General features: G+C 41.4%; 1 protein-coding gene across 3 annotated transcripts; it reads left to right on the plus strand.

Moving 5' to 3' along the window:
• NT5E (5'-nucleotidase ecto) lies at positions 1-27,905 on the plus strand. Of its 3 annotated transcripts, none has more exons than XM_068937715.1 (9): positions 1-333; positions 5,005-5,227; positions 10,632-10,820; positions 15,730-15,927; positions 17,431-17,582; positions 22,469-22,577; positions 23,416-23,565; positions 25,135-25,335; positions 26,357-27,905. In XM_068937715.1, exons 1-9 carry the CDS (start codon positions 1-3, stop codon positions 26,512-26,514), a joined length of 1,713 nt encoding a protein of 570 aa, XP_068793816.1. In that variant the 3' UTR covers positions 26,515-27,905. The 3 variants fall into 3 exon arrangements, with proteins under 3 accessions (XP_068793816.1, XP_068793817.1, XP_068793818.1); XM_068937716.1 differs by lacking the exon at positions 1-333 and adding an exon at positions 2,189-2,339; XM_068937717.1 differs by lacking the exon at positions 1-333 and adding an exon at positions 4,260-4,308.
• The last annotated feature ends 41 nt before the right edge of the window (positions 27,906-27,946 follow it).

Raw genomic sequence — 27,946 nt, forward strand, 5'->3', positions numbered from 1 at the left:
ATGGCAGGGCGGGCGGGCGCGCTGTGGCTGTGCGCCGCGGCGGTGCTGGGCGCGGCCGCGGAGCTGCGCCTCACGGTGCTGCACACCAACGACGTGCACGCGCGGGTGGAGGCGCAGGGCGCGGGGGCGCGGGGCTGCGCGGGCGCGGAGGGGGCGGCGGGCTGCTTCGGCGGCGTGGCGCGGCGGGCGGCGCGGGTGGCGGCGGAGCGCGCCGCGCACCGCAACGTGCTGCTGCTGGACGCCGGCGACCAGTACCAGGGCACGGTGTGGTTCTCCCGCTTCAAGGGCCAGGAGGCGGCCCACTTCATGAACCTCCTGCGCTACGATGCCATGGTAAACCGGGCCGGGGCCGGGGCCGGGGCCGGGGAGTGGCGGGCAAGGGGACTTTTCCCTCCCCCGAGTGTTGAGCTTTTGCCACCCTTGCTCGTTTTTGCAATTGCTGCCTGCTTGCGCGTGTAGCGTTGCATCAGAGGAGACTGTAAGTAGTCGTCGTAAAACCGTGGTTAATTGATTGACCAGAAGGTAAGCAAACAGAAGAGAAGTGATGCACTAGGTGAAGGGCGCCCTGCTAAATAATGCCCCAAGCTGGCAACCCCTTGGCGAGCTTGAACTGGAGAGCCTATGCCAAGGCTGCAAAGGGGAAGAGAAAAAGGCAGCCATGTAGTGAGAGGGCTCTTGTGGGGAAAGGAGAGGGCTTGGGGTGAGTGGCGGGGCGAGAGGGGTCTTGTTGGAGAGGGAGGTGGGCAGGCGGGAGGGCAGGGGATGGGAGTGGGCCCAGTGAAAGCTGGGCAAAGAGCCAGGCCTGCTCGTCGGAGGGGTTAACCGTTGCCGAGGGAATGCTAGCGCTCTGGGCTGGCACGGTGTGCCACAGCCTGCCCGCTGGCTTTGTGTCCTGGGGGAAAGGACGGATGGCACATGTTGGCAGGGCTGTTTCCAGGATCAGGGGTTGGGGGGCGGGGGTTATTTTGTTTAGTTTTGTATTTTTAAATCCATTGCTCTCCTACCACCCTGATTGCGTCCGGTTCCACTGGACCTGGGGTGATGTAGGGGTCTGCGTGTGAGAGGACTGAAGGCTGGTGGTTCCAGCTCTGGTGTGGTGTGACTAGCCCAGGGACCAAAATGACATATCCATGAGGGAGCTCTTTGAGGCCGTGCCACTGCTCTACTCTGTCTCTTCTGATCTATTAAGTGCTGAGAAGAAGACAGAAGTATTTGGGACTCACGGTGCTTAGATCTCTTCTAGCTCTGCTTTCCAGGGTAACAAGCGTAGGCTCAAGTAATGCAAAAAGAATTATCGTTGCTTATTTTGCTTGTGTACACCGCTAGAGAGGAGGAGAGAGATTAAAGTTACGTTTGAGACTGACTTCCTATTTATTCCTTCCAGTTGACAGCTTGGGGGAGGAAAACCTTGTTCTGATCATTTCACATCTTCTGTCTTCATCTGTTTGTTTTCCTCTAGAAAAAGCTGCATTTTCTTTTCCTGCATTTTCAGGAGGAGGCTGAAAATGGCTTCACCTGCTTTTTTCCCTCTGCCCCAAAACAGCTACAGAAGGGAAAGTGTTGTCCCAACGCGTTCTCCAGGGCTAGACACGCTTCGTGCCTGACAGTTCTGTGACAGATACTGCTCTCTGTTTGCAAGGCCAAATTAATGTTTTCCTAATCTTAACAGTAATAAGGTTTGACCTCGCGGTGACGATGGGGAAGAATGTGTGCATTCAGGATTTGTCCTTAGTAAGTGCTAGGAGGCACTTCTGGGTCCTACAGTGCAGACGTGGCCCGAGGTGATTTTTTCCTGCCTTCCCTCCCAAAGCTTGCTGCTGGCTGTCAGTTTCTTCCTTGCCTTTGCTGATTGTACTGGTTCCTAAACAATCCAGGAGATTGTTACGGTTTCTGATCAAATGGCAAGAAGAAGTTCTTTTAAACAAAATTAGCAGTGCCGAACTAGTGTTCAGTTTTAGAGATACATTCTGTAGGAAACACTGGCATCCAGGTCTGGTTAGGAAATCCCATTAGCTTTTTAATTATAATAAGTTTTTTTAGGAAGTCCAGACCAGACTGAATATGCAGAGTCTTTTACTGGATGCTGATGCCTTAGATGAAGAAGTCAGCCACTTACTCTTTGTGGATGTGCTGCACGTTGTAATTTCATTACTGTCACTGGACAGAAGAAGAGGTCAATATAGATTGAGAGGCTATAGAGACTTCAGAGCCTTTCTCTGCCATCGAGGAGCCTGTGGACAGAGTTGGCAAATGCTGGGCTGCTTTGCAGCTTCCTTTTGGATACTTTTGTTTATGGACCATGGGGACCACAGAGCTGAGTGTGTGCCATGGGAAGGGAGGTAAGTGCCGTGCCGGAAAAGAGTGAGCTAGTGTTTCTTTAAGCAGAATTTGGGAAGTCATATCTACAACAGAAGGGGATGAGGATTACTGAACTGGTTAGAAGTTAGAGAGTGGCGTAGGATTACAAACAGCATGAAGGCAGGAACATGAGTCATAAAAGTTGTTACAGTTTAAGGGCAGGAGAGCCATGGGAGGATGTAGAGCCGCCTGGCAGTGTTATCAGGTTTTTATTCTGCAAGCGGGACAAATTTCCCTTTAAGGTTTGTCCTTTTCTCATGTGAGCTCTTTATCACTTCATGCCTTATATTTAGCAAGGTATTGTCTTCCAAATCTTTTTGTTGCCACTATTGCTTTTGAGTGTGATTAACACCAAAATCCAAATGAAGTACCACAAAGGCAGTTAGTTGGAATGGTAACAGAAGTGTTCTACTTTTACTGTTAAGTTGCATCCTCATTTTAATTTATATCCTGATTTTTAAATATTTTTAGCTTGGTATCTTATGAAAATGAGGATTATGTGATCACATGCCATGTGATGTGTGTGTATATTTCTGCTTATTCCTCCTTGTGACTTTCACTAGTACTAGCCAATTGATTCAAATCTGTTGAAAGGATATCACAAAGATGCAAAGTTCCTAAAAGCTTTATGTATAAGGATGGTTTGGTAGAGTAAAGGAATATAAAATGGTCCACATCCTCCTCCCCAGAGAAAGAGCTGCATCAAAAATATGACTGTATTATTAGGCACCAGTGACTTCTCATGAATGAGAGACTTTATAACCACCCACACCATGGGAACAGTTTTGATCAAAGTTTGTGTCTTAACAGACATGAAATAATCCAAATGCAAGCTACAAAGCCAAAAGAAACAAGGTTTCTTAAGTGTTTTTTTTTTTCTACAACCAGCTAATGGCAGTTAAGTGCAATTTAAATTCTTATTTTATTTGCTACCAGTTATTTTGGGTTTCACTTGCATATTTAGGATAAGAGAGGGCATAGCATATGCATCCGCCAAAGGGAATGACTTGTTACCGCTTTGCAATGCTCTGTCCGTCTATGGCTGTCTTTTTAGAACGTCACTTGAAGTCAGAATGAGTTTCCTTGGAGTTTGATTCCTATTCTATAATTGCAGATTAGACTGCAGTTATAACACAGTCAGAATTGGAAAACAGTTAGATTGCACTGCGTCATGCAAAATCAGGATTTTCTTAAAGACAGTTATTTCTTTTTGAAGAGTGCTGCAGCAGCATGAGAACGTTTTGGTTCCTTCCTTAGAGCATTAGAAGTGTTCCTGCTAGTGCGAGTGGGAGTAGTTGGTTGCGGAAAAACCTATACTGCTTATTTTTGTACAGGACCATGCTGTCACCCAGCAAGACAGCAATTCCCAGCCTGTGGGGGTCAGAGGAAGCCAGGAGACACTGCCTCCTGCAAAAGAAAGATGCTACCAATGAGTTGATCAAAAATATTGTGCCTCCATGCTTATAGTGGCTCCTGGGTCTTGCTTGGGTTGAAATGTGATCAGAATTGATATGGTCTGTTTGTGGAATAAAAATCGCAACAAACACACAGGGGTTGTTCAACTAAGAAGAGCAGAGAGGTATGTGAGTCTTTTTAGATCATGGATACAGTTTTCCCCAGATAATGTTGAAGAGGAAATTGTAGGCATACTTCTGTCTGGGAGAGCTGGTCCACTGACTTTAGCACCCTTTTCACGCAAAGTTCCAGTCACCTGAAAACTTTTTACACCATGTTCCAAGTTACACTACTATAGTGTTTCATAAGTACATTTTTCTTCTTTGTTAACACTTAAATGCGTTACAGGGTTCTTCCGTATATTGTGCTTTTGCACAGTAGCCCTCTGTGGGGATTTCACTGACTATTGCCAAATTTGCAAGCGTAGGCATGTGGTAATTCAGGCTGAGCGTGACAAAGGGGTGGGTAGGAGAAAAGTACATGATCCTTTTCAAGGTAATGCCTTTTTTGTTGTTTTCCAACCTAGAACAACTAAACATTCTCCTCTTGTTAGTATTATCTTGCTAATGAATAATGTACTGCTCTTGTTTTGTACAATACTTTTAACATGCCACTGTGTTATGCACACATTTGCTGTTAAGTGTTAGAGCTGCCACCGGGTAATAATATTGAAGATGGGTAGAAAATGATATTTTCTTGTTACTAGAGCGCACAAGAACTCTTACTAAATGTGAATAAATATGTTAAAAAACTAGTCCAAGCACAAACTCTTAAAATACGTTTTGTTTAAAGGTAACAAATATTGTCATTGGCATTTAATATTTCTTTCAGTATTTTTTTAAGCAACGCATTTTTCTGTACACAAAATACGTATTTTCCTTGGTAGTGATTGTTAATCCTCTCTATCGCAGACAAGGGATGAAAAATCTTGTTTAGATAGGTTTCAATTTTGATCTTTCACATCTCCATTGGTAGAAGAGAGAGTGTGAAAAGCAAATAGCCAAGCCTTTGGAAAAAAAAGCAACACTTCTGTGTTTGTGAGCCACAGGAATGCACTGTTTTAGACAAGATAGGATGTTCTTCCTTAGAACACGCACCCTGTGTTCTCAAACATTTCTTTTACGTCATTTATGAGAGTATTTATACTGTTATTTGAGGTAGGGTCTTACATTTTCTTCTTGTTTCTCACAGGCTTTGGGGAACCATGAGTTTGATGAAGGTGTGAGTGGATTGTTGGATCCTCTGCTTAAAAATGCTAATTTTACAATCCTGAGTGCAAACATTAAGGGAAAAACCCCATTAGCAAAAGAAATGATGAAATATGTTCATCCCTTCAAAATAGTACGTTTTGACTCAGAATCGATAGGAATTGTCGGTTATACTACAAAGGAAACGTCTTTTCTTTCAAAGCCAGGTATGCTTTTCAGTATATGAGTTTATTATATCCATTATTACTGATTTGTTACTTGCCTACTTGTCTGAATCCAGATGGATGATGAATGCTTTCAATTGGAAAGTTTGTTTTATCAGTATAACGCAGATTTATTCAGCCTTATAACTGCCTGATTTTTGAACTGGTGAATGCTTTGTTACATAGAAGACCTTTTCATCCTGAGTGATTCAGATCACTGAATTATCTAAGAATAGGTCTTTGAAGTTTGTGGAGAAGTTGTGAGGGGCTTTCTGTCTTTTTTTTTTTTTCCCTTGAAATTCACATTCTTTTGTATTTTATTTATCCATTTAAATAAGTGTTAAGTCTGAATACAGCTTGTCTCTAGAGTGAAATGCGTTTATACTAAGACATTTCCAAGCGTATTGAAATTTTGCTCTTGGATAACTCTATGCTTAAGCTCTAGTAAAAGCGAGGAGAGCTTCATGTGTGTTTTTGAAACAGAAGTTGCCCAAGATGTTTTTGATCTCAAATATTTCCAGAAATTAGACTACAGAAGGAACACCCATTTTGCTTTTACCACAATTGCTTCATTCATGAGTAAAATTAGAACTGATGAGGAAAAGACTTCTCCATGTCTGACTATGAAGTTATTCCAACACTTTTTTTTTTTTTTTTGGTAAAATAGTGCAGTCTACTAGAATGAGAAACACATTTAAATCAGCAGTTGGAAATCAGAGTCACTGCATGCTCAGCTTCACCCCCGTCTGACTGCATCAGACTCTTTCCTTGATTTTGCGGGAGTTCCAAAAAAGGACCTGAGATGCCCTTAGCATTAATTTTCACACGTCTCTACATTGAAAAAGGACTTCATATTTTTAATTCTCTGCCCATTGGTCAGTAGTAAAGAAGTAATGCATAGCTTTCTTGAGAAAAGGAATGTTGAATACTTTAAGGAAACATTGCAGGATAGAACTATTCCTTCTGTGCCATTTAATTCTTATGCAGTATGTGTAAATTATCAGGAAGTGGACATCTGAGGTTAGAATAGACTTTTGTACCTATTTCTTATTCTATAGTACTGTGTTCTTGGAGTCCTGTCTTTCTTTTCCCTCAATGAATAGAAAAAATAAAATTGATCTGTATTTTGTGTAGGCAATAGAATCTTACCTGTGCTTGAAGCCATGAAGGTAGATATCATGTAACGCCATGCTGAGTTTGAAAAAGGGACGGACATGCAACCATTATTGTCCCATACTGTTCTTCACTAAGTGGAAATAAAGCAGATCTCTGTTATTCTTCCGAACTATGCTGGTGCAGTAATGTCATCAAATTAACTTTCTTGCAAATAAGTATACTGAAGGAAAATCTAATTAGCGTTGGAATGATCCTCTGAAGCATTTAAAGACATTTCTAATAACAGCTAAATATTATACTGAATGTCTCAATAGGCTGTGACATTATACTTGAGAACGCAACTGGGAGAAACACTATTAAAAGAGAAAGCTTGCTAGAGCCATAGATGCAGCAAAGCAACCCTAGGCTAAATATATCCCACAATGTAACTGAGCATTTCGGAAACACCAGGTGTTAATCTCTGGGGCAAGTTCTAACAGCTACCATTTATAATGATAAGAATTTGTATAACTTTCCACTTCACCTTCTTAGTGTGCAGAGCATTTGGAAATATTGAAAATGTGAATTCACAATATGTTAATTTAATTTGGTGACTATATATCACCAGTAACCTAGCAATCCTTCAGACTGATAAAACCATGGCAGAGGTGAGTGGGTGGAAAATTAACCACCAATCCAATTCCTTAATTCAGTGAATAAGACACAAGGTGAAATTAAATTCAGCACCTTGCTTATCTGAAGAGACCTCTTCGAGATACATCTTCCCCTCCACACCCCGACTCTTCACTAATTCCTTTTAGTATGCTATACCCTCTAAGGGCATTTTCCCGGCTTCGACAGGAAGCTTGACAATGCTGGAACTCGTGAATTCCTACACCAGTGCTTTTCATGGAAAAAAATCACACTTGCACAAAATTTCCATCATTAGATCTCAATAGCTTCAGCACAACTATGAAATTACAAATTGTACTTTTCATAATCTATTTATAACAGCTATCAACAAACTGGAACAAATAATAAAAACTCCTTAAATCTCAGTGTTTTCATTTTCAAGGGACAATTAATCTCTGCTGTTGTACTGTTAATGTTACTGTGTGGAAACAATAGAGATGAGGGGGACTCTTGTCACAATTCATAGATTACAGCCAATTGGCAGTTTTTCTGAAGATCTTTGTATTGTTATGTACCGCTACTTCAGCTGAATGCGCAGCTATTTTTTTCCACACGTCCTGCAAGAGCTGTTCATACTTTGATATACAGGCAAAATTGTCTGTGCACCTACTTAGCGTTGATAACCCCAAGACTATCTTTCTCATATTTGATGGTACCAACCCATCTGCTTTAGTTCTGAAATCATGTTCTAAGTCCTACAAAGCAGCTAATCTCTTTATCTGTCCTGAAAGATGTTGCATACACATTTGGTGCTGTGAAATAATACATCACATTTTTGTCCACGATCTTTTCGTGTGAAGTAGAAACCCACAACTGCTTACTGTACAACCCTACAGGCAGCAAAAAACAACTTATCCAACTTTATAAAATGGAATTTTAAATTCCACTTATTTCGTTTTTTTCTGGTTAGCTTTGCATTATGTTTTTAACAAGCAGCCAATTCTTTTTTCTTTTTGTTCAATTACAGTGCAGTTTGTATTCTACTTTGAGGTAGGTGAAACTCTTCCCCCAACTAAAAAGAAAAGAGGATGCCACATCAGTTTCATACCTTGAAAGAGAAGTGGAACTACCCACTGATAAAAGCAATGAATAACAAGCACTTATATAAAAACTTTTTCAATTCAATGGTTTTGAAGAATCAGTAACTGAGTGCAAAGCAATAAATAGCAATATTTTTTCTATTGTTTCTTAGACAAACGAGTATTATGTAATTGCTCTGTCTTTCGGTCCCCTGCTGTATAAATTTTCAGCAAAATTTGATAAAGGGCTATCCATCTGAAATTTGATTAAGGTCCTAAAGTTGTGTGACATGCCACAGAGAGGTCGAGGAGGGCAGGTGAGAGAGGTCCCTGTAGCCCCAAAGCGGGAATCCCTTTAAGGGCGAGGTGGGTAGCAGTGAGCCGCTGGGCAGGTCCATCGGCACTGGCTGCAGTATGGGCATCTCTGTGTGCGGTGTCATGACAGTCCAGGGAGAGAGCTGGAATTACTGAGGTGGGAAAAAGAGTAACAGTAGGCATTGTTGTTTTACCTGATCACAGAAGTAGGTTTTTTTGTTAGTTTTTATAAATGGGTTGGTGAATAATATTAGTACTTCCTTGGTGTACGCCTGCCTTATACCCTGCAGCAGCATGAAGGTGTAACAGAGCTAGCTCTGATGAAGAGAGAGTTCAGTTATCATGGGCAACTGTAGCTGCCCAGTGTGGGAGAAATTGGCCTTCGGGAAACTCTGTGTCATCACAACTAGACAGCATCTAGCTCTTTATTTAGGGAGCTGAGCTGTCTTTACAGAATTGGTCATCAAACTGTGGCTTGCCTGGCTGTTGTGGCTAGTCCACAGGTGGTGAGATGAGCACACGAAGGGCCCGCACTCAAGGAGTGTTTCTAAGACTTCCTCATCTGCCAGTAGCTCTGTGCCAGGCCCTGCTTCTGTAAGCCACAAGGCCATCCAAGGAGAGGCTGAAGGCAGTAGCTTCCTTCAGCCTGGAGAAGGAAAGCTAAGTGGGTGTAATTGCAGTTTTACACTGTCTGAAAGGGGTTTATAGAGAAGTCATAAACGTCCTTTTTTAGAAGTGCCCAGAGAAAGGACAAGAGACAAGGGACTCTAGCAGTAGCGTGGGAAGTTGACTGGACGTAGGGAAGAAAAATTGTTGTGACAAGGGCCATTTTTTAAGCCCTGAAAGAGGTTGCCCAGAAGGCTGTGTAGTTTCAGTTTTTTTGGGCAAGGCCCTGAGCAACCTCATCTGGCTTTGAATTCCTGCTTGGAGTCCTGCTTTTGGACTAGATGATCTCCAGAGGTCCAACTTCAATTAGTTTATGATTCTTTGATTCTAGGAAGAGGCCTGCAAGAAGAAAAAGTAAGGATACACTGCACAATTAGCTCTGAAATGTGCAGTACAGAAATTCCCCCTGGCAATAATAGAACTATTCAATGGGTGTGGTGGTTAACCAATTTATGTAACCCTCTTTTATCTCTTTATGTTCCATTGTAGCAGTTTCCTCTTCGTTTCCTGAGACACTTTTGCGTTGGATTATGAATTAGTTTCGCTCCTCCCTTTGTTATAAATTAATGTAAATCTTTTAACTTAAAGGCATATTAGAAAACGGACCACAAAACTCTGCAGGAAAGAGAGGAATTAGGTAGAAGGGAAATTGGTAGAAATGTTATTTGGAGGTCTTAACCAGAAAATGTAGGATTAAAGTTTGTTGAGCTGTTCTTAAAACTCTATTCTTAAAACTTTATTGAAAAAAAATTAGCCTCTTACACAGAAAGTCTTTATGTGCAACTCAAAGCACTGTGACCAGGATAAAAATCTTTGTTTATCTAGTGGTCTTGTAACTGTTTGTCATGTTAGAATAATTTCAGCAGGCACATAAACATTTCAGAAAGATTGCGAGTTTCCCAACATTGTACTGTGGAAAAGGCTTCTCCTTTCCAGACTTCCCGTTCTTTATGTTCTCCTTTTGGGGCAGTAGCTCAATTGCGCACTGTGCTGTCACTTGGTAGTATTGATAGTGGTTCACATTAGGTGAGATAATTTTGTATTAAAAGGCAATTTAGAGTTTAGTGCAGGACTTTGAAGAAGCTGCTGTTTAAACCTAAGAAGAGAAAATACAAGTGAGACAAGTGTGGAGTAAAATGAGATTTATCTCAGGAGTAGATGGAAGATCTCAAAGAAATATAATTTGGGAGAAAAAAAAACCTGTAGGACTAAACGAATGTTTATACCCAAGTGCTGACCGACTTATTCAGTTTCTTTTCTCCAGCTGAAAAGTAATGAAGAAACATTCAAGCTGTGATCCTACAGTTGATATCGTTGGATTTTTTTTTCCACAGAATATAATTTGTTGAGTATAGACAAGCATACATAGTTCAATGCCAAGATATTGTATTAATCTGAACACTGTCATGAGAGACAGGAGAACATCAGATCGGATTAGGAGCTTGAACCACTTCTCACTAAGGACATTTGAAAGTCGCTGACATTCAAAGTTCCATTAGTTATACGAAATAATACCCAATATCGTCTAGTATTTGTTGGAAAAGCTAATAATTAAGATACTGAATAAGTATTAGTAAATATGTTCTTGGGATATTTTTGTTTGTTTGCTTGTTTTTTAGGGAAAGATATAATCTTTGAAGATGAAGTTGAAGCATTGCAACTACAAGTGAATAAACTTACTGCTATGGGAGTTAACAAAATAATTGCACTAGGACACTCTGGTTTTACTGTGGACAAAGACATTGCTCAAAAAGTGAAAGGAGTGGATGTTGTAATTGGAGGACATACAAACACTTTTCTCTATACAGGTATTTTACATCTTACTAGAATGTTGCTTGTAAAGCAAAGCTGAAGGTGATTGTTTCTTTTTAAACTTGGAGGACTTTCACAAATATAGTTTATTGCTAGTTAGGCCGGGCTATATTCATCTCTGGTACCTATTGGTAACTTCAGTGGAATGAACTGATTTAAATCAATTTGTGAGCAGCAAGTGTCCTAACTCACTGAAGCGTTCCTTAATGTTGTAGATGTTAAAGGCAACCTATATGAAGCTGAGGACACAGGCACAAAAATAACAATACTGGTAAATTATTGCCAAAATTATTGTACATTTTTCGAGCTTACAGACATACAGGAGTAAACAAAAGGTTTACATATTTAACCCTGTATGTGACAAATATATAAAAGAATCATATAAAATTTCAAAAGTAGTACTGTACTTGTTCTTTTGTAGAATCTGATTCTGTATTCACAGATTTCCCTTAGGTCTGCCATTAAAAAACAAAACAAACAAACAACAACAACAACAGCAGCAATAACTGTTGGTCTCCCTTTTCCCTAGTTTTCTCTGTATTTTTCAGTTCCTCTTTTTCATCTCTGCCTTTATTCTTCTTTCTTCTGGAGACTTTCACCTAAACCTATTCAGGATATGAATGGTATGAAATATCATAAACATTTATTTTCTTCAGCAGCAATGCTATTTTAGCGTCGGCATCGGCATGAGCTGGCATCGGCAGCTCATTCATTCTTCAGGGCTGCTGCCTTCCCTTTTGCCAGTGCGTAAAGACACAAGTAAAGGAAGGCTGGGTTTTTTTTTTTTTTGTTTGTTTTAAATCACTGGAGATAGTGCATTAAATTTAGTAGAAACTTCCTTAGCTCACTGAAGTATAACAGGAACTTTCTGTAATTTTCAGCAAAATTTCCATTGTGCCCATTCTCAGCTGCACTACCAGGTAGTCTAGGAACTTTAAAGGTTTCAGACTGTCCATTTCATTCTCTCCTCTTCCTGCGTGCCTCCTCTCAGTTTTCTCATGCCTTTTTTGTCTCATGTTTACTGCAGAACTTACCTCCTCTGAGCTCTAACCTTTTACTATCCCACTTGTTACAGAGAAATAATTGCACACTACAGTTGTACATTAAACAGTTCAGAATATCTCATGGATCTGTCCTTAAGGAAGAGCTTTGATCAGTAACCTGGAGCCAGAAAGGATTTAAGCAGCTAAACGTTAGTGGTTGCAAACCATTCAGCACAGGGGTGCAGCAGAAGAGGAGTGGCCAGACTGGAACAGACCAAAGGACCGTCCATCCCAATGTCTTGTCTCCAGGAGTGACGGAGGGGGGAAGTTGAGGGAAAAGCGTACACAGAGGCAAGCTTCTGGAGACACTTTGCTTGACTGCACTCCCGTCTCCCATCAACTTCCAGCTCAGAGACTTCCCAAGTCAGAAACGGCATCTTGGTATTTACTAGCCCCCACTGGGATGTCACTGCCACAAACTCGCCCCGTCTCCCCATGAGCCCCTCTGCCCTTTCAGCACTCACAGCGCCCTGCGGCCAGGCGTCCGTCCCACTGCTGAACAGCTCATCATGCCCGGACCTTCATCTTCTTCTGTTTGCAGCCTGCCGCCCGCTAGCTGGATGCCGAGGAGCAGTTCTTGCACTGGAACACCCTCTTCACGGGGCTCATTGCTTTTGTAGGTCTCTCAAATATTCTCCTTCTGTTGTCTCTTCTCCAGGACAGACAGTTCTAGCCTACCTCATCACTCTGCGTTCAGAAGCTTTTCTGTATCTTTGACCACCTTGACAAAGGTGGTCACCCTTCACTGACTTTTTCTATGTTTTCATTGTATCAATTTTGCGATGAGGAAACAAAGGATACATGCAATATTCAAGGTGTGCTCACCACGTGTTTACAGAGTGGAATACAGACTTTACAAAGACTTGTTAATTGATGCCTATATAGAATTTTTGCCTATAAATGGTAATAATATATTAATAATAATGGTAATAATGTAGTATACTAATAGCCAGAAAGCCTAACTGGAAACTGCCTAACTAGAAAACTGCAGGTGGGGTATGTATGAAATCTTGGTCTTTTTCGGCATTTTGGTTTTTGACTGTGGGTCAAAGAGGTGCCTCTCTTCACAACTTGGAGCCAGGACCTAAAGTGCTCTAGGAACTGCTGTAGCGGGGTTTAGATCCCATCCAGGGCTGTAGGAGTTCACATGTACATCCTCTTGTCATCCCAGAGATTATCTCCTACCAGACTGGACTGGGTCAAGCTGTTCCATCCCTTCCCACTTCAAGCTATTCACGATTCATTAGGCCAGAGAGAGCACACAGCATGAGACTCTGCAGCTTTCTGGTTAAAAACCTCACCTGGGACTGGGTTATGGTCCATCTGCCAAGGGCATTGTAGTTTTAGTAAAATAAATCTTCTTATTTTTTTAATAACATTGGTGATGTAGGAAAGAGAGATTTCTGGGGGGAAAAGGAAAAAAAGCAATCTCTAAGGGAGATGCGCCAAATACATGTATCCACCTTTTTAGATAAAAAATATTATTTGACAGAATGTGATCTGTCTATAAATTTTTATTCCAAGTACCAAGAAGAACTTGTTGATCTCTCCAGGAGCACTGTGAGCGCATTTGTGAACCATTCCATTCCGAGTCAAAAGAAAGCTCTTGGTCAAACATCACAAGGTATCCACATCTCTCAGAAGTCAGGGGTGTAATTCAGCTGCAGAGTACCACATCTTATTTGAAGAGTCTGAGTGTATGTGTCTATGGTTGCACTGGGCCTGTAAGCTCTCGCTGAAGTCCTTGGGAGAATGATGGAGCTCAGTCTAAATGGATGCATACGAGCTGGTCAGCTCAACTACTGGCTGTCATGGGAGCTTAGAGACATAATACCCACAGACAACTCCATAAGCTGTCTTAATATAAGGGCCTTAGTCTTGAACTAGTCCAATCTGTCTCTGAGACATTTGCCATTCTCTAGCGTATCTACAAATTGTGACAAATGGTGACTTGACTGTGTGCAAGTATACCTTGGGTTTGTAAACTTCATTACAATAGTAAAGATAGATAGTTTTAGGTTAAATTACTCTAGTTTCTGGATTTCATCAGTAAAGCTGTTCTGAGAATGTAGTGTGTTGGCTAGAACACGGTAACAAAATAGGTAAGTGTTGCAGTTTCTTCAGTTACTCAATATGAATTTACACATTTCTAATGAAACGGAATCTTGCACATTAACTGAGATGTGTTTGTGAATTTTAGAGCCGTCTTCTTCTTGGGATAAGATGCACTGAAACATCTTTTCCTTTCAGAAGAACCACAGCTTATAGAATGTTATAGTGATAATTTATCCTGAAAGAAAATATTATCAGACAATATCTCTTTAGAAAACAATAAATTAATCAAGTACTGGCTGAGCACTTGACTATGCACAGATGATATAAACTAAAAGGAAAGCTAGAAAACATTACTTTCGCTTGCTGATGTTCTGTTCAGGCCAGGACTACACAAGGGTGAGAGATCAAAACCAATTCCTTCTGCAGTTCCAAAAAGCCCGAAGCCACTTTTGGATTTGTAACCCTGAAGGGTTCTTACCAGCTACAGGTTTTTGTAAGTTCTTCCGAAGTGTCAAGGGGGCCAAAGTGATGGGGCCTTACCACTTCCAAGAAATCAGTTCTGTTGGCCAGGCTAAAAGTATTTAATATTTGTCATGTTTAATGTCTGTGGGTTTCATGCTATACAAACAGCTATAAATGAAAGGAAACCAGTTGTTCTGAGAGCGGTGGAACAGAAGCAGCCTGCTTTCCTTTGGATTCCTGTCCCACACTGCTGCATCCGTAGGGTGCCCCATCTCTCACCACAAGGAGTGAGAGGACGATGCATTAATGGGAAATGTGGCTAGCTTTGGGAACAGGAAAGAACAACGGGAGTTAGGGAGGCTCTGCGGCGGGGCATGTTGTGAAGCGTGCGCCATAGCATAGAGTCACCAGACTTTGGTCTTCACTAACTTCACTAAAAGTGCTGGTGGAAATAAGAGAGGGGTGTGATATTAGCCCAGATAATATTGTCAAGGAGATGGAGAGAAGGCAGGTACCTTGAGGTGAGTGGTATGCTGTATGTTTCCTTTGCCGTTCTCCTCTGCTGCATGGTTGCTGTGCTGACTGAGCTGCGATCTCTTTTCTCTGTAAATCCCTTGCTTTCATATACCTGTTTCCAAGTCCTACGTGTAATCAGTCTTCAAATTTTGCAGATTCATAAGTGTTTGGAATCCATGACTACCTAAGTCTAACCCTAATAAAGTTCGCTTTTGTAGGGGGTTTTCAGCCAGTCTGAAATTGTGTTATGAAATGGCATCACTTGCAAAAGTTTTGTTCTAAGCTTGGTATATTAAAAAATCATTTGGCTGTATATGCAGATTACAGAATTTACTTGTAGGGATTCTGATTACATATTGTTAATAAAAGTAGTTTAGAGTTTTCATATGAAAAAATGTATGTTTTACTGACAGCCTCATTTTTCTGCCTAGTACAGAATACTGTAGTGTGAAGGCTCAACAATAAACTTTTCAGCCAAAAGCTGGTTTATATATGCTACTTAAAGGTTTGAATTAGAATAATTAGAATGAAAAGTTCCTTTGTTGCTATTGTGATGTGATGTCATGGAGAAGTGTGCTGTCACAACATAAACAACACTGTGATGGTTATTACTGCTCAGGTCCTGAAAACAATAACATCTCTTCTGTATTACCATAACTGAACAATTAAATGTGTACTCGTTGTCTAATGCATTGGTTATTGGGTTTGTTTAATATCACATTTGTTTTTTTAAGGAAGCGAAACGTTTGAAATGTTATTAATGTTATTCTAATAATACCTTGAAGGTCACATAAGCTGAAGACCCTCTTTACGTGGTTGTTCTGTGCAGGCACCCCACCCTCTACTGAACAGCCAGCTGGCCCATATCCGTTCATGGTTCAGTCAGATGATGGGAGGAAGGTGCCGGTTGTACAAGCTTACGCTTATGGAAAATATCTCGGTTACCTAAATGTTACATTTGACAAGAAAGGAAATGTAATTGAAGCAGTAGGAAACCCTATTTTGCTGGACAGCAGTGTTCCTGAAGGTATGTGAAATAGAAATGTGAACTTACACACAGTCTACTGTGCAGCAGTCTACTACAATTCAAGTGTTACTGTGTTAAATGTACAGTGCAGTGTTGCAGCAGAATTCAGCTTTCTTCTTGAGCTTGCACTTCTCTTTGCTTTAGGGTTCAGGCTGTGTTACATTAGTACCTGTTTTACTCTCTATTTCTCTTTCTGAACAAAGGCCTTTGCATTTGCACAATTTCGGTGTATATTTTTACCTATTTGAAATCACTGATAGTTCTTTTGTAGGAACTCAGGTAATACCTTACCATTTAGCAAGGCTTATTTTAGGCAGATCTGTAATTGCAATTTAAAAGATTATAAAGACTAACTTACACTGTTATGCCAGAGGCTGGATTCATCAGAACAGAGTTCAGGGCAATATAGCAAACCTGAGGTGTCTCAGAAATTTTGGAATACTCTGACAATGTGCAGATACGATACACAAAACTTTCTTGTTTTAACCTCTGAAATATTTAAAAACCTGGAAGGAGGAGAATCTTTCTGTTACTTGCTGGTTTTGTAATGCCTCCAGGCTCCATTACCTACTTTTTGTCTGCTTTGTAATTACTGAGAGTTGATGTGTTTTTCTTTTTTTTGTCCAGTGATTACTATATGAGTCTCTGAGCTTTTATCAGACTTTTCTACCAGAGTATTAATAAAATAAATCCTTTAAAAATGATATGTTTATAGATATTTTTATTTACTATGTTATTCTCAGTGATCCATTAATTTAATGAGGTGATGTAAAGAGAGTTTATATTCTCTCTGAGGTCAGTAAATGTTAAAATTCAGATATATAGTCACTCTTATATGTTGCTCTTGTACTGATGAAGTTACATGCCAGATTGCTTAAAACTAAAACTAACAGCTGATACAGAACAGTTGTGACATTATCTGTCTGCATGTGACATTATCTGTCTGCGTACACAAGTATCTTTTGTATGTGTTTTCTTTTCCCTGAAAGAACTAGATTTGCACATGGTGGATAGGGGTGCATATACAGTTAATTCTTATAAAGGGACTATTCCTTGATATTTATATTTGAGCTAGTATTCCTTTTAATACTGTGTAGAAGGGGAGGAAGCTATAGAAGAATACTAGAGTTTATATAAAGAAGGACTCAGCTAATTTGTATATTAACAATTCTTATACAGAAGCTCTCATCTTTCAAGGTAACTGCTAGAAACCCCATTGGTCAGAGGTTACAACAGGCCTGGGTACAATTATTTTTAAATGCAATAGAGAAGGTTCCTTTGCTGTGGCAAGGGAATAGTTTATTCACTTGATTGTTTCTGTCCTCACTGCTCTGTTTCTAACCTTTCTTTAAAGTAAATATACATGCCATGTTTTTTGAAGATGCTTCAGGGAAAGTATAACATTTTGGAATCTTGAAGAGTAGGTTTTCCCTAAGCTTTGTATGCACTGAAGTATCATTAATACAGCATACCTGTGATGCTCATTTTACATTTCTCTTATAGATGACTACATTAAAGAAGAAGTGGAAAAATGGAGGAAAAGCCTGGGAAATTATTCTAAAGAGATTGGAAAAACTAGTGTTTACCTGAATGGTACAAGCCAAGCGTGCCGTTTCCAAGAATGCAACATGGGAAACTTGCTTTGTGATGCTGCGGTAAGAAGTTGCCACAATAGGTGGCAATTATATCTAAGTCGTACTCTAGTGCTATCAGAAAAAATTATCTCAGGCTCTGAGCTATCGGTGTTTGGGCTCTCTTGCTGCTCTCCATCACAGTAACATCTCAGTGTCTTCCCTAGAAAGAGCTGGCAAAAGTTAGGCTGTGATGAATTTTGTAAGATTTTTATGGAGTGGTTTATTCTTTGCATATACCCTCATACAGAAGATGCATGTGTTGTTCACAGCTGGGTCTGGACTATGTTGTGGCTGCCGTTTTAACAGACATAGCAATCTGATCTAATAGCCCATTCCTCATGGAAGGAGAGTTCAGGTCTCATTGCCCCTCTCACTTACTCTGCTACCAGTCCTCTGCTCATAGCACTTGCCTGGTGCTTAGTCATTGCTCACTGGGCTCTGGTGTGACCTTTTTTAACTCACTAACCCAGGAAAAAAACCTGGATAGTTTTCTGCTGGTTTACTGATGAGAACTGGCTCACAGAAGAATCTAAAAGGTGCCAGATTACGCAAAGGAGGGGGAAAGAGCATAGAGCAAAGAGCGGAAATAGTAAAAGCAAGAGTTCCTCTCCCGACCTCAAAGAGCCAGCTCAGTTGCTCACGAAACAGCTGCTCTGTGTTTCTTGCTTTGATGAGTGTCCATAGCTTTTGTATCAGCCGGTGTTGAGAATTGCCTTTTATGGGAAAAAGTCCTTTATGAACTTTTCAAAAAGTAGAGCCAAGAAAAGAACTCACGAAGTGGAAGATCTTATGGTATTGTCAGGGCCCTGAGGACACTCCCAGCCCTCCCTGTCCTTGCCCAACCCCCGGGCCTCCCCCCACCCTGCCCAGCCTCAGGCTCCCATTTTGGCCCAGCCCAGGGCCATCGGTCACTGGCCCATGATGATGCAGCTGCTGCAGCAGTGCCAGGCTCCGGCTCTGCCACAGCCCTGTCCCTGCCCAGCCATGAGCCCCCCGCCACCAACCCTGACCTGCGGGCAGCCACCCATCCCATCCTCGGCCTGTCCCCATCCCCATGGAGGTGCTCAATGCCCGGGGCTGGGGCTGCCCCCAGTGCCCTGCTCCCTCCTGGGGCAGTGAGACGGGCGCTGGCGGCGAGGCCTTGCCCTGGCACCACGCAGAGCCCCTGCCGCTACCGACCTCCGGATGCCATGCTTTACCAGAGTTACATAACACCAAAAACTCTTTACGAGAAGTAGTTCACAGTTTTTAAACTAAGTGGTTTTGATTATTTTACTCTCCCATGATTGTGCTATTTCTTTTGGGTGCTCCAGGGAAAAAGTTTACTAACATGACTCTTTTCAGAAAAAGACAATTACTGTAAATAGCCTACAGTACTCCCACAAAGTCAGGTTCCAATTAGTAATCATGAGTTGTAGTTTGGAAATTTGCTGAAAACTGTTTTTCCATAATTGCTTTTACTGTAATCCTTAAGATAATGTTTAGTTCAAAGAATAATTTACAAATTGGATTAAGATTGTGGAGTTCTACACACACGTTCTACTGAAATTGCAGTGTTTTGTTTTTTCTTTCTTCTAGACTTTTTAATATATTTGTTTGAAAAATGTGTTCAAAAACTTTGACACTCTTTAAGCTTAAAGGAAGTTGCTTTGTTATCCTTCAAAAGTCTGTAGATTTTCTTAATATAATTTTTTTTCTTGGGAGGTCAAATTCTACTTAAGTGAAATAAATTCCTCTACACAACCATGTGCATTCATCAGTAGATATATGGCTTGCTCTTTATATGTTCTTTGCAATACCAGTTCTACCTTCAGATAGCCTTCTCTGATGGAATGACTGGCTGGGTAGAGGAGGGCAGAGCAGTGGATGTTGTCTCCCTGGACTTCAGCAAGGCTTTGGACACTGTCTCCCATCACATCCTCCTAGGGAAACTCAGGAAGTGTGGGCTGGATGAGTGGACAGTGAGGTGGCTTGAGAACTGGCTGGATGGCCGAGCTCAGAGGGTCGTGGTCAGTGGCGCAGAGTCTAGTTGGAGACCTGTAGCTAGCGGTGTCCGCCAGGGGTCAGTCCTGGGTCCAGTCTTGTTCAATGTATTCACCAACGACGACCTGGAGGAAGGGACAGAGTGCACCCTCAGCAAGTTTGCTGATGATACTGAAGTGGGGGGAGTGGCTGACCCACCAGAAGGCTGTGCTGCCCTTCAGAGGGACCTGGACAGGCTGGAGAGCTGGGCGGAGAGGAACCTCCTGCAGTTCAACAAAGGCAAGTGCAGGGTCTGGCACCTGGGGAGGAATAACACCAGGCAGCAGTCCAAGCTGGGGGTTGACCTGCTGGAAAGCAGCTCTGCCGAGAAGGACCTGGGAGGGCTGGTGGACAACAAGTTAAGCATGAGCCAGCAGTGTGCCCTCGTGGCCAAGAAGGCCAATGGTCTCCTGGGGTGCATGAGGCAGGGTGTTGCCAGCAGGTGGAGGGAGGTGATCCTGCCCCTCTCCTCAGCCCTGGGGAGGCCTCCCCTGGACTACTGTGTCCAGTTCTGGGCTCCCCAGTACAAGAGAGACATGGCGCTCCTGGTGTGAGTCCAGCGGAGGGCTACTAAGATGGTGAAGGGACTGGAGCATCTCTCCTCTGAAGAAAGGCTGAGAGAGCTGGGCCTGTTCAGCCCGGAGAAGAGAAGACTGAGAGGTGATCTCATCAATGTCTACAAGTATCTGAAGGGGGGGTGTCGAGAGGATGAGGCCAATCTCTTCTCCGTGGTACCCAGCAACAGGACAAGAGGCAACGGGCAGAAACTGAACCACAGGAAGTTCCATCTGAACCTGAGAAAAAACTTCTTTCCTGTGAGGGTGACGGAGCACTGGAACAGGTTGCCCAGAGAGGTAGTGGAGTCTCCTTCCCTGGAGATCTTCAAAACCCGTCTGGATGTGATCCTGGGCAATATGCTCTAGAGGGCCCTGCTTGAGCAGGGAGGTTGGACTAGATGATCTCCAGAGGTCCCTTCCAACCTCAGTGATTCTGTGATTCTGTGATACCTTGTCTATTCATTCAGGGGTATTAAGGTATTAATTTTGTGCCATGGACTTCAGTATTTAGAGTTGTCCTGGGAAATATGGAGACTGAGAAATGTGCAAATTGATGGAACAATTGTATTGGGTGATATCAGAGGTTCATCTAGGTCAGTGATGCTTCTCCACCAGTAGCCCAAAATCTCAGAATAAGAGGTTGACAGCACCAGATGGCATGTGATCAAGGACTCTAAAGGAACTCCAATGTGAAATGGCTGAATTAGTTACTGCAGGGTGGAAGCTCTTGTTTGAAACTGCCTTTGTGCTCAAGACTAGAGAGTAGCAGCCACTTAAAAAATGTTTCTGTAGGTTACTGAAGAATTAAAGACTTGTAATCCTGCTGTCTGTTCCAGGCAAATCAGTAAATTAGAGGGTATAGCTCAGATTGAAATCTCTAAATGAAAAAACTAATACATTGATTAAGTACGAGTTATGAACAAATGAGTAAGTCCTCAAGGAATAACTTTGAAGCTGGAGCCAGAAAGGATTTAAGCAGCTAAACGTTAGTGGCTGCAAACCATTCAGCACAGGGGTGCAGCAGAAGAGGAGTGGCCAGACTGGAACAGACCAAAGGACCGTCCATCCCAATGTCTTGTCTCCAGGAGTGACGGAGGGGGGAAGTTGAGGGAAAAGCGTACACAGAGGCAAGCTTCTGGAGACACTTTGCTTGACTGCACTCCCGTCTCCCATCAACTTCCAGCTCAGAGACTTCCCAAGTCAGAAACGGCATCTTGGTATTTACTAGCCCCCACTGGGATGTCACTGCCACAAACTCGCCCCGTCTCCCCATGAGCCCCTCTGCCCTTTCAGCACTCACAGCGCCCTGCGGCCAGGCGTCCATCCCACTGCTGAACAGCTCATCATGCCCGGACCTTCATCTTCTTCTGTTTGCAGCCTGCCGCCCGCTAGCTGGATGCCGAGGAGCAGTTCTTGCACTGGAACACTTGGTCCTTACCCACCCTCTTCACGGGGCTCATTGCTTTTGTAGGTCTCTCAAATATTCTCCTTCTGTTGTCTCTTCTCCAGGACAGACAGTTCTAGCCTACCTCATCACTCTGCGTTCAGAAGCTTTTCTGTATCTTTGACCACCCTTGACATCCTTCTGTGAATCTTTTCCAGTTTCATATCATTCTTGAGATGAGGAAATTCACTGATTCCTATCTAACCTCCACCTTCCCCCTCCTGATTTTACAGACTTCTGTCACATCCTTCCTGTCGTTGTCTCTTTGTGAGACTGAAGTACTTTAAACTGCGGTCATTCCTGTATGGAAACTGGGCCATCCCTTCCATTATCGGTGTTTGCTTTTTCTGAACTTTTTCCTGTTCTACTGAATTGTTTCTAAGGGTTAATACACAGGGATTTACTTAGCTGCAGAATCATGGTTTCCATTTTGTTCACTACTCTTTAGGAACTCTCAAGCAAATATTATTGTGTCCTCGCACCTAGCTTTTGTCAGAATTTTGCCGCTGTTGGAGACATGCTGGGCGAAGTAGACTTTCGGGTCTGATCTATTATGGCTGTTTTTACGTTCCTTCACTCTTTTACATCTTTCTAGTTTCCTAAGACCATTCCAAATATTGAAGACCAGTCTCAAAGAAGCTGAAAATCTTAATTCCCCACAATGCGCAGCAGAAGCTAGATTAGTTTGTACATTCATCTACATGCTCGTAATGTACTTCTATATTTAAGCTGCTCTATACCTCCTGATTCTCCACATAGGATCAAATCATTGGCGTTCTTCACAATAGCTGGAATCAAAAAAATCACCATCGCAGACTGTGTAAATTTCCAGAGGCTAGACTAAGTGAGGATTAAAAATCATTTTAAACTTTTTTTTTTCATAGCTTTATGAGAGTGTTAAACACCCTGATGAAAAGAAATGGAACCATGTTTCGATGTGCATCCTGAATGCAGGTGGGATACGCTCACCCATCGATGAACAGAGCGCTGATGGTATGTAAAACTGCAAGCTGAATTACAGTTTCATCAAGAAAGAAAAATCAAGTTATCTTGGAAGCCTGAACTCAGTGTTGGGTATGGGCTTATTTTGATGGGATTTACACAGCTTTTAGAAGCTATTTCAAACTTTCTCAAGTGTTTATCCAGCAGTAGCGTACAACTGCACTCAGGCTGACAAGCACAGCAGTACTGATATTGTGTGTACACAGTGTACATACAAAAACATTGTATGTTTTTGATAATTTTTCTCTTTCCTTGCTCCCTTGGAAAAAAGAAACATGGTGGATATTCTTCATCTCCTACTGTAAGGGGTAATATGGTTGCTAAGGTTGCTAGAAGCCTTCCATAGTCCACCATGGCATAAGTGAATTCTGGGTTTTCTGAATGCTAAGGTTTTAGAGTTCCTATTTTCTTAGTTATCAGGTAAACAAAAACTGAAAGCAAACACTTTTTTTTTTTTCATTTTAGCTAAGCGTTTCTCTGTGGCCACCGCAAGTAAATTTTAAGCAACTGGAAAAGTTGCCTGACTGAGCAAGAATTTCTGTTTGTCTTGGTCATAGATTAATGGTTTGTAATTTCTTTTAGTACAGTTATTTGAATATCAATACAAGCAGTTACATCAAACTCAGATTCGCTGGGCTTGCGAGGTTGGATAATAAAACACAAAGTCTTTGATTGAGACAGTGTATGTGAACCTCATCTCTACCAGCCCTCATTTTCTCAAATTGCATTTGCCATGTTCCTTGCCAAATAACCTACTGTGAAATGATCTTAAAATAATATTGTAATTTTTTTTTAAATTAATGTAAAAGTAAAGTCTCATTTCCCTCAGGCAGTATTACTATGGAAGATTTGCTGTCTGTTTTGCCATTTGGAGGTCGTTTTGATTTGGTAAAGTTAAAAGGCTCCACTCTGAAAGAAGCTTTTGAGCATAGTGTGCGCAGATATGGGAGAGGAACCGGAGAGTTGCTGCAGGTCGGAGGTATGTTTTCTCCCTTCCTCTTCAACCATCCACAACCAATAACCGCTCCAAAGTAACTGCTGGCCTTGTGTGTATTTATATGTGGAAGGCCATGCTGCACTGGCCCTTTAAGAATAGAAATGAAATTGGCAATACATCCTTGTATACGCTAGTTTTGTGCGTCATATACGCTGGCTAACAAGGACACTATCTTCCGCGTGCTTAGCTGAGCCACGCAAGCCCCGCAGAACAGAGGCTGTCACTGTTCCATCCCCACAGACAGGTTTCCCAGTTGTTTCAGTAACCTGTTACAGCAGCAGGTAACTAAGGGAAGATATATTCCTGCAGACCTGTAACACTTTGATCTCTGTAACCCATCAAACTCCTGTTTTCAGCTCTTCACCGACACCCTACCTGAAACCCTGGACTGGATTTCTCTGCCAGATATTGACATTGTCAGTTTATCAAAATGATGTTGTGCTGTTGTCTAACGATCACTGAAGTGGTGAGAGTTAGTCCAAGTGTGTTATGGTATTGTTCCAGTAAGTTTCTAAATACGTTAGGGATTAACATTTAATATTAAAAACATGCACATTTCTTTGAAGCACAGCTCCCTAGATACTGATCTGTGCTAGGCTAGTCATATTTGTGTGTGCTCTCTGATACAGTGTGGATTTCATTGTTTATTTAGCAGAAAAACTTCAATGGCAGAGGTGATGAGGGCACTGTCCCTGGAGATGGGATCTAGAACCCGCCACATGCCAAGGACAGAACTCAAGTCTCACACACTTGGCAAGTGCTCTCACGACTAAGTTACCATGTTCTTAGCTACCACTAAGATAAATAAATAAATAAAATTATTTTAACAAAAAGGAAGGGAGGAAGAAAAAAAAAAAAAGTAGGAGCTCTGGGAAGGGTTCAGGACAGACTTAGAGCAGGGGAGCCAGGGTACGAAGAGTCTCTGTCCTTTGTGTTGCTTTTGGAGGAGTTTCAGCGGCTTCCTGATGAGCAAATTCTTGGCAATCCTGTTCTCAGGTCCTAACTCTCCCCAGACGTTGAATGAGGAGGGTTCACAACTAGAAACGTCATTTCTCCTATGGTGACTAGAAACCATAGTATTCAGCCCTAGTTCAGCTTTCTTTTTTTCAGGACAGTATTTATTATGTATAATAGCTGCTAGGTTAGGGTGACTGGCTTTAAAGGAAGTCATTTCAACCTACAAGATAATGGAAAGAAAAAGCATATGACAAGATGACAGAAATAAGCGAAGGTGTTTTTATGTGCAGTATCCTGGTCCAACCAATGACTAGTGATTTCTTTCTGTGGAGCTGTGACAACAAGGGAATAGATCATCAGATAAGTAATTGAGGTGGTATCGTACTTCAGCAATTCCCAAATAAAAGTTGGTTTGCGTGGAAAGACTGGGCATGAATTGTTATCACTCAGAACAATCTAACGTTGCAGTCACAGAAACTAATGTAAAAGATAAAAACAAACAAACAAACCAACCAACCACAGAGGATAGTCTGCTTCTAGCCCGAAGCGTTCAATAGGCTCTGCATAAAATAGCATTCAAACGTGTTTTCCTAGGCATCCACGTGGTCTATGATCTCTCCAAAGCCCCAGGAAGCAGAGTTGTTAGCATAGAAGTGCTCTGTACAACCTGCAGAGTCCCAGCCTACATACCACTCCAAATGGATGAAATATACAATGTGACTCTTCCATCCTATTTGTTATTTGGTGGAGATGACTATCATATGCTGAAAGACAAGAATCTGGGATACAGTAAAGGTAAGTATGGGCACTCACAGAGTAAAAGAGCAATCCCTAAATGTTAAAAAGATCTTTCTGTAGTACTAGTCTCAGGTGTTCTTTTTATCAAATAGATTAAATTTGCTTTTAATCTGACTGCCTAGGACTAACCATTTTGATTTTTGCTTCTATAGAATGTTTCAACTTAAAATTGATTCTCACAAGTGGGATTAATGTTTTTGAATGTAATTTAAAAATTAATCTATAGCTTGAGTTGTGTAAGGTTTCTTGAAGGTGGGGGGAGCAGTGTAGCTTGGACTAAATTTCTGTTTACGCAGAAATAAATTTGCAAAAAAAGAAATCAGTGGGAATAATCAAGGGGAACAGCTTGAAAAGTTCGTTAGAATCTTTCTGGTACATCAGAGGGGCAAAACTGTAATTACTTTTAAGATGGAGGTGATGCATTTTGGGATTGTAACCTTGGATTAGAAAGGGCCATGATGGTTGGGTACCATCAGGGCCTTAGGGTTCTCATCCACTTCTGTAGCTAGATGGTATTTTGGCAGAACAGGCCACATGGCAGAACACAGCCTAGAAATTCCTCCTAAGAACTATAGGTGCAAGTGATAACTTTTTCTAGAGCTGTAGCACTCTATCCAGAGCACACGGTTAAATAATGTTTTGCAGTTGGGAGACTATCTCAATCTACCTAAATCTAATGGGAAATTACTACTGTAACAGAGAGAAGCAAGCAAACAGAAGCCTGATGATGCAAAGGGAATTTTCTTTTTCAGTAAAATACAAGTTGCTACCAAAAATTTTGGCCACAAACCATAACAAACACATATCTGCACACAAGAAATGACTTGCCGCATTCCCACACGCTGTCCTGATGGCAGACTGTCCGATTCAGGAGAAAGAACAGCAAAGGGTAGCAAAAGCAGTTCTCACTTTGAGACTTGAGCTAAAGCTGCAACAATTTAAAGAAACTTCTTAACATTTACTGTATAACTTGTTGCTGCAGAAAATACTGTAATTTTTTGTTTGTTTGTTTGTTTAGGTGAACCTGACATTGAGGTTGTTTCCCGTTATCTTGACAGAATGAAAAGAGTTTATCCAGCACTTGAAGGTCGAATAAAATTTTCTGCTGGAAGTATCATCCAAGGAAGTCTTACCTTGATTGCTGTACTGCTCACTGTAACATTCTTGCACATTTAATTTTTGCTTGTGATATATTTTTTCCTTTGGAGGAAGGCAGGTGCAGAGATAGTGCTCAGGAAGAAGAGAACTTCTATTTTCTTACACCTTACAATAAACAAGTGCTTAGGCTTCTGCATGTAATCAGTAATAGCCCAAGCAACTGTCCTTAATCAGGTAAAGTTGTTGAAGCAGGCTATGCAAAATGAGGGGGCAGAATTAATGACTTTTCATAGTTTGTTTGCACCCTCTGTTTCAGACTCACATGGTCCACAACTCAGGTTCATGTTCTAAGAAGCAAAGTATTAGTGAATACTAATTCTCTATCCAGAACTCCATCACTGACTGAAGTGGCATCTTCTTAATTTGTCAAATTCTTCTTGCAGCTTAGACAATGAATTGATTACAAATCTGATTCCAGTAATTTAAACAACCTTCTAGAAATTGGTGTATTACAGGTTTGTATCTCCCCCCTCTGATCACCACTCATTGTTTAAGCTTTCAATCTAATAATTCTACTTTGCTTCAAGTCATATTTGTCTTACCTACAAGAGATGAATTTAGTGTTAAAATCATGAGGTCCGTTTATGTGCAATTAAAAAAGTCTGTCCGTATTGCTTTAAGATGCAGCAACTCACTTATGTTTTACACTGATAAAGGATACAATGCAAGCTTTGATTTGATTTTGATGAATTTTGATTTGGCAAAAATCAAGCACGTGTAGCTTCACCATTTAATATGACCAGTTTAGGGGCCATATCCTTAGGGGGCACACAGTATCTAAGACGATATGTATATGAGACAATTCTGAAAATTATTCTTGCAGCAACTGCCATGAGATTTCTAGATTAGTGCCAACAATAAAGATGCTCAATTTTATACCTTATTCCAAAGACCAAAGCACAGGGCTCCTGTACATCACCCAGTATCAGCAACATTCAGAGAACGTCGGCTACAAATGATGATTCCTACAACACTGTGGCATTCTTTGGAAGCTGCCCAGAAATGGGGCTTTTTATAGCGTAACCTGGCCTTATCATCATTATGATAACTCAAAAGCCTATTTCTCCACAGAAAGGCTGTGTTTTACAATACACAGTTGTAAGAGGCAAGTTAATGAATATAAAACCGGAAATAGGACGTACATTTTCTGACACTTTATCCAGAAAGGACAGACCTATAAATGAGTGCAAATAATGGTATTTTTGTAAGACCACTCAAATTCAGAATTTTAAAATCCATATATTGTTTATTGTTGTATTAAACTGATTTGCAATGTTTTGAATAAACCTGTCTTGATTTTCTGGAAAACAAACTATGCTCCTTCAGAGCCCAGCTACGCAGCTCTTGAATTCCCTGTTCCTCAGATTACATGAAGGTGTATAATATTAAAGATAAACATTTAATAAGACAGACAATATGCAGTATGTTTGATTTCAAAACTTACTTAGCT

The sequence above is a fragment of the Struthio camelus genome, chromosome 3, assembly GCF_040807025.1.
Source record: "Struthio camelus isolate bStrCam1 chromosome 3, bStrCam1.hap1, whole genome shotgun sequence".
Classification (NCBI taxonomy): domain Eukaryota; kingdom Metazoa; phylum Chordata; class Aves; order Struthioniformes; family Struthionidae; genus Struthio; species Struthio camelus.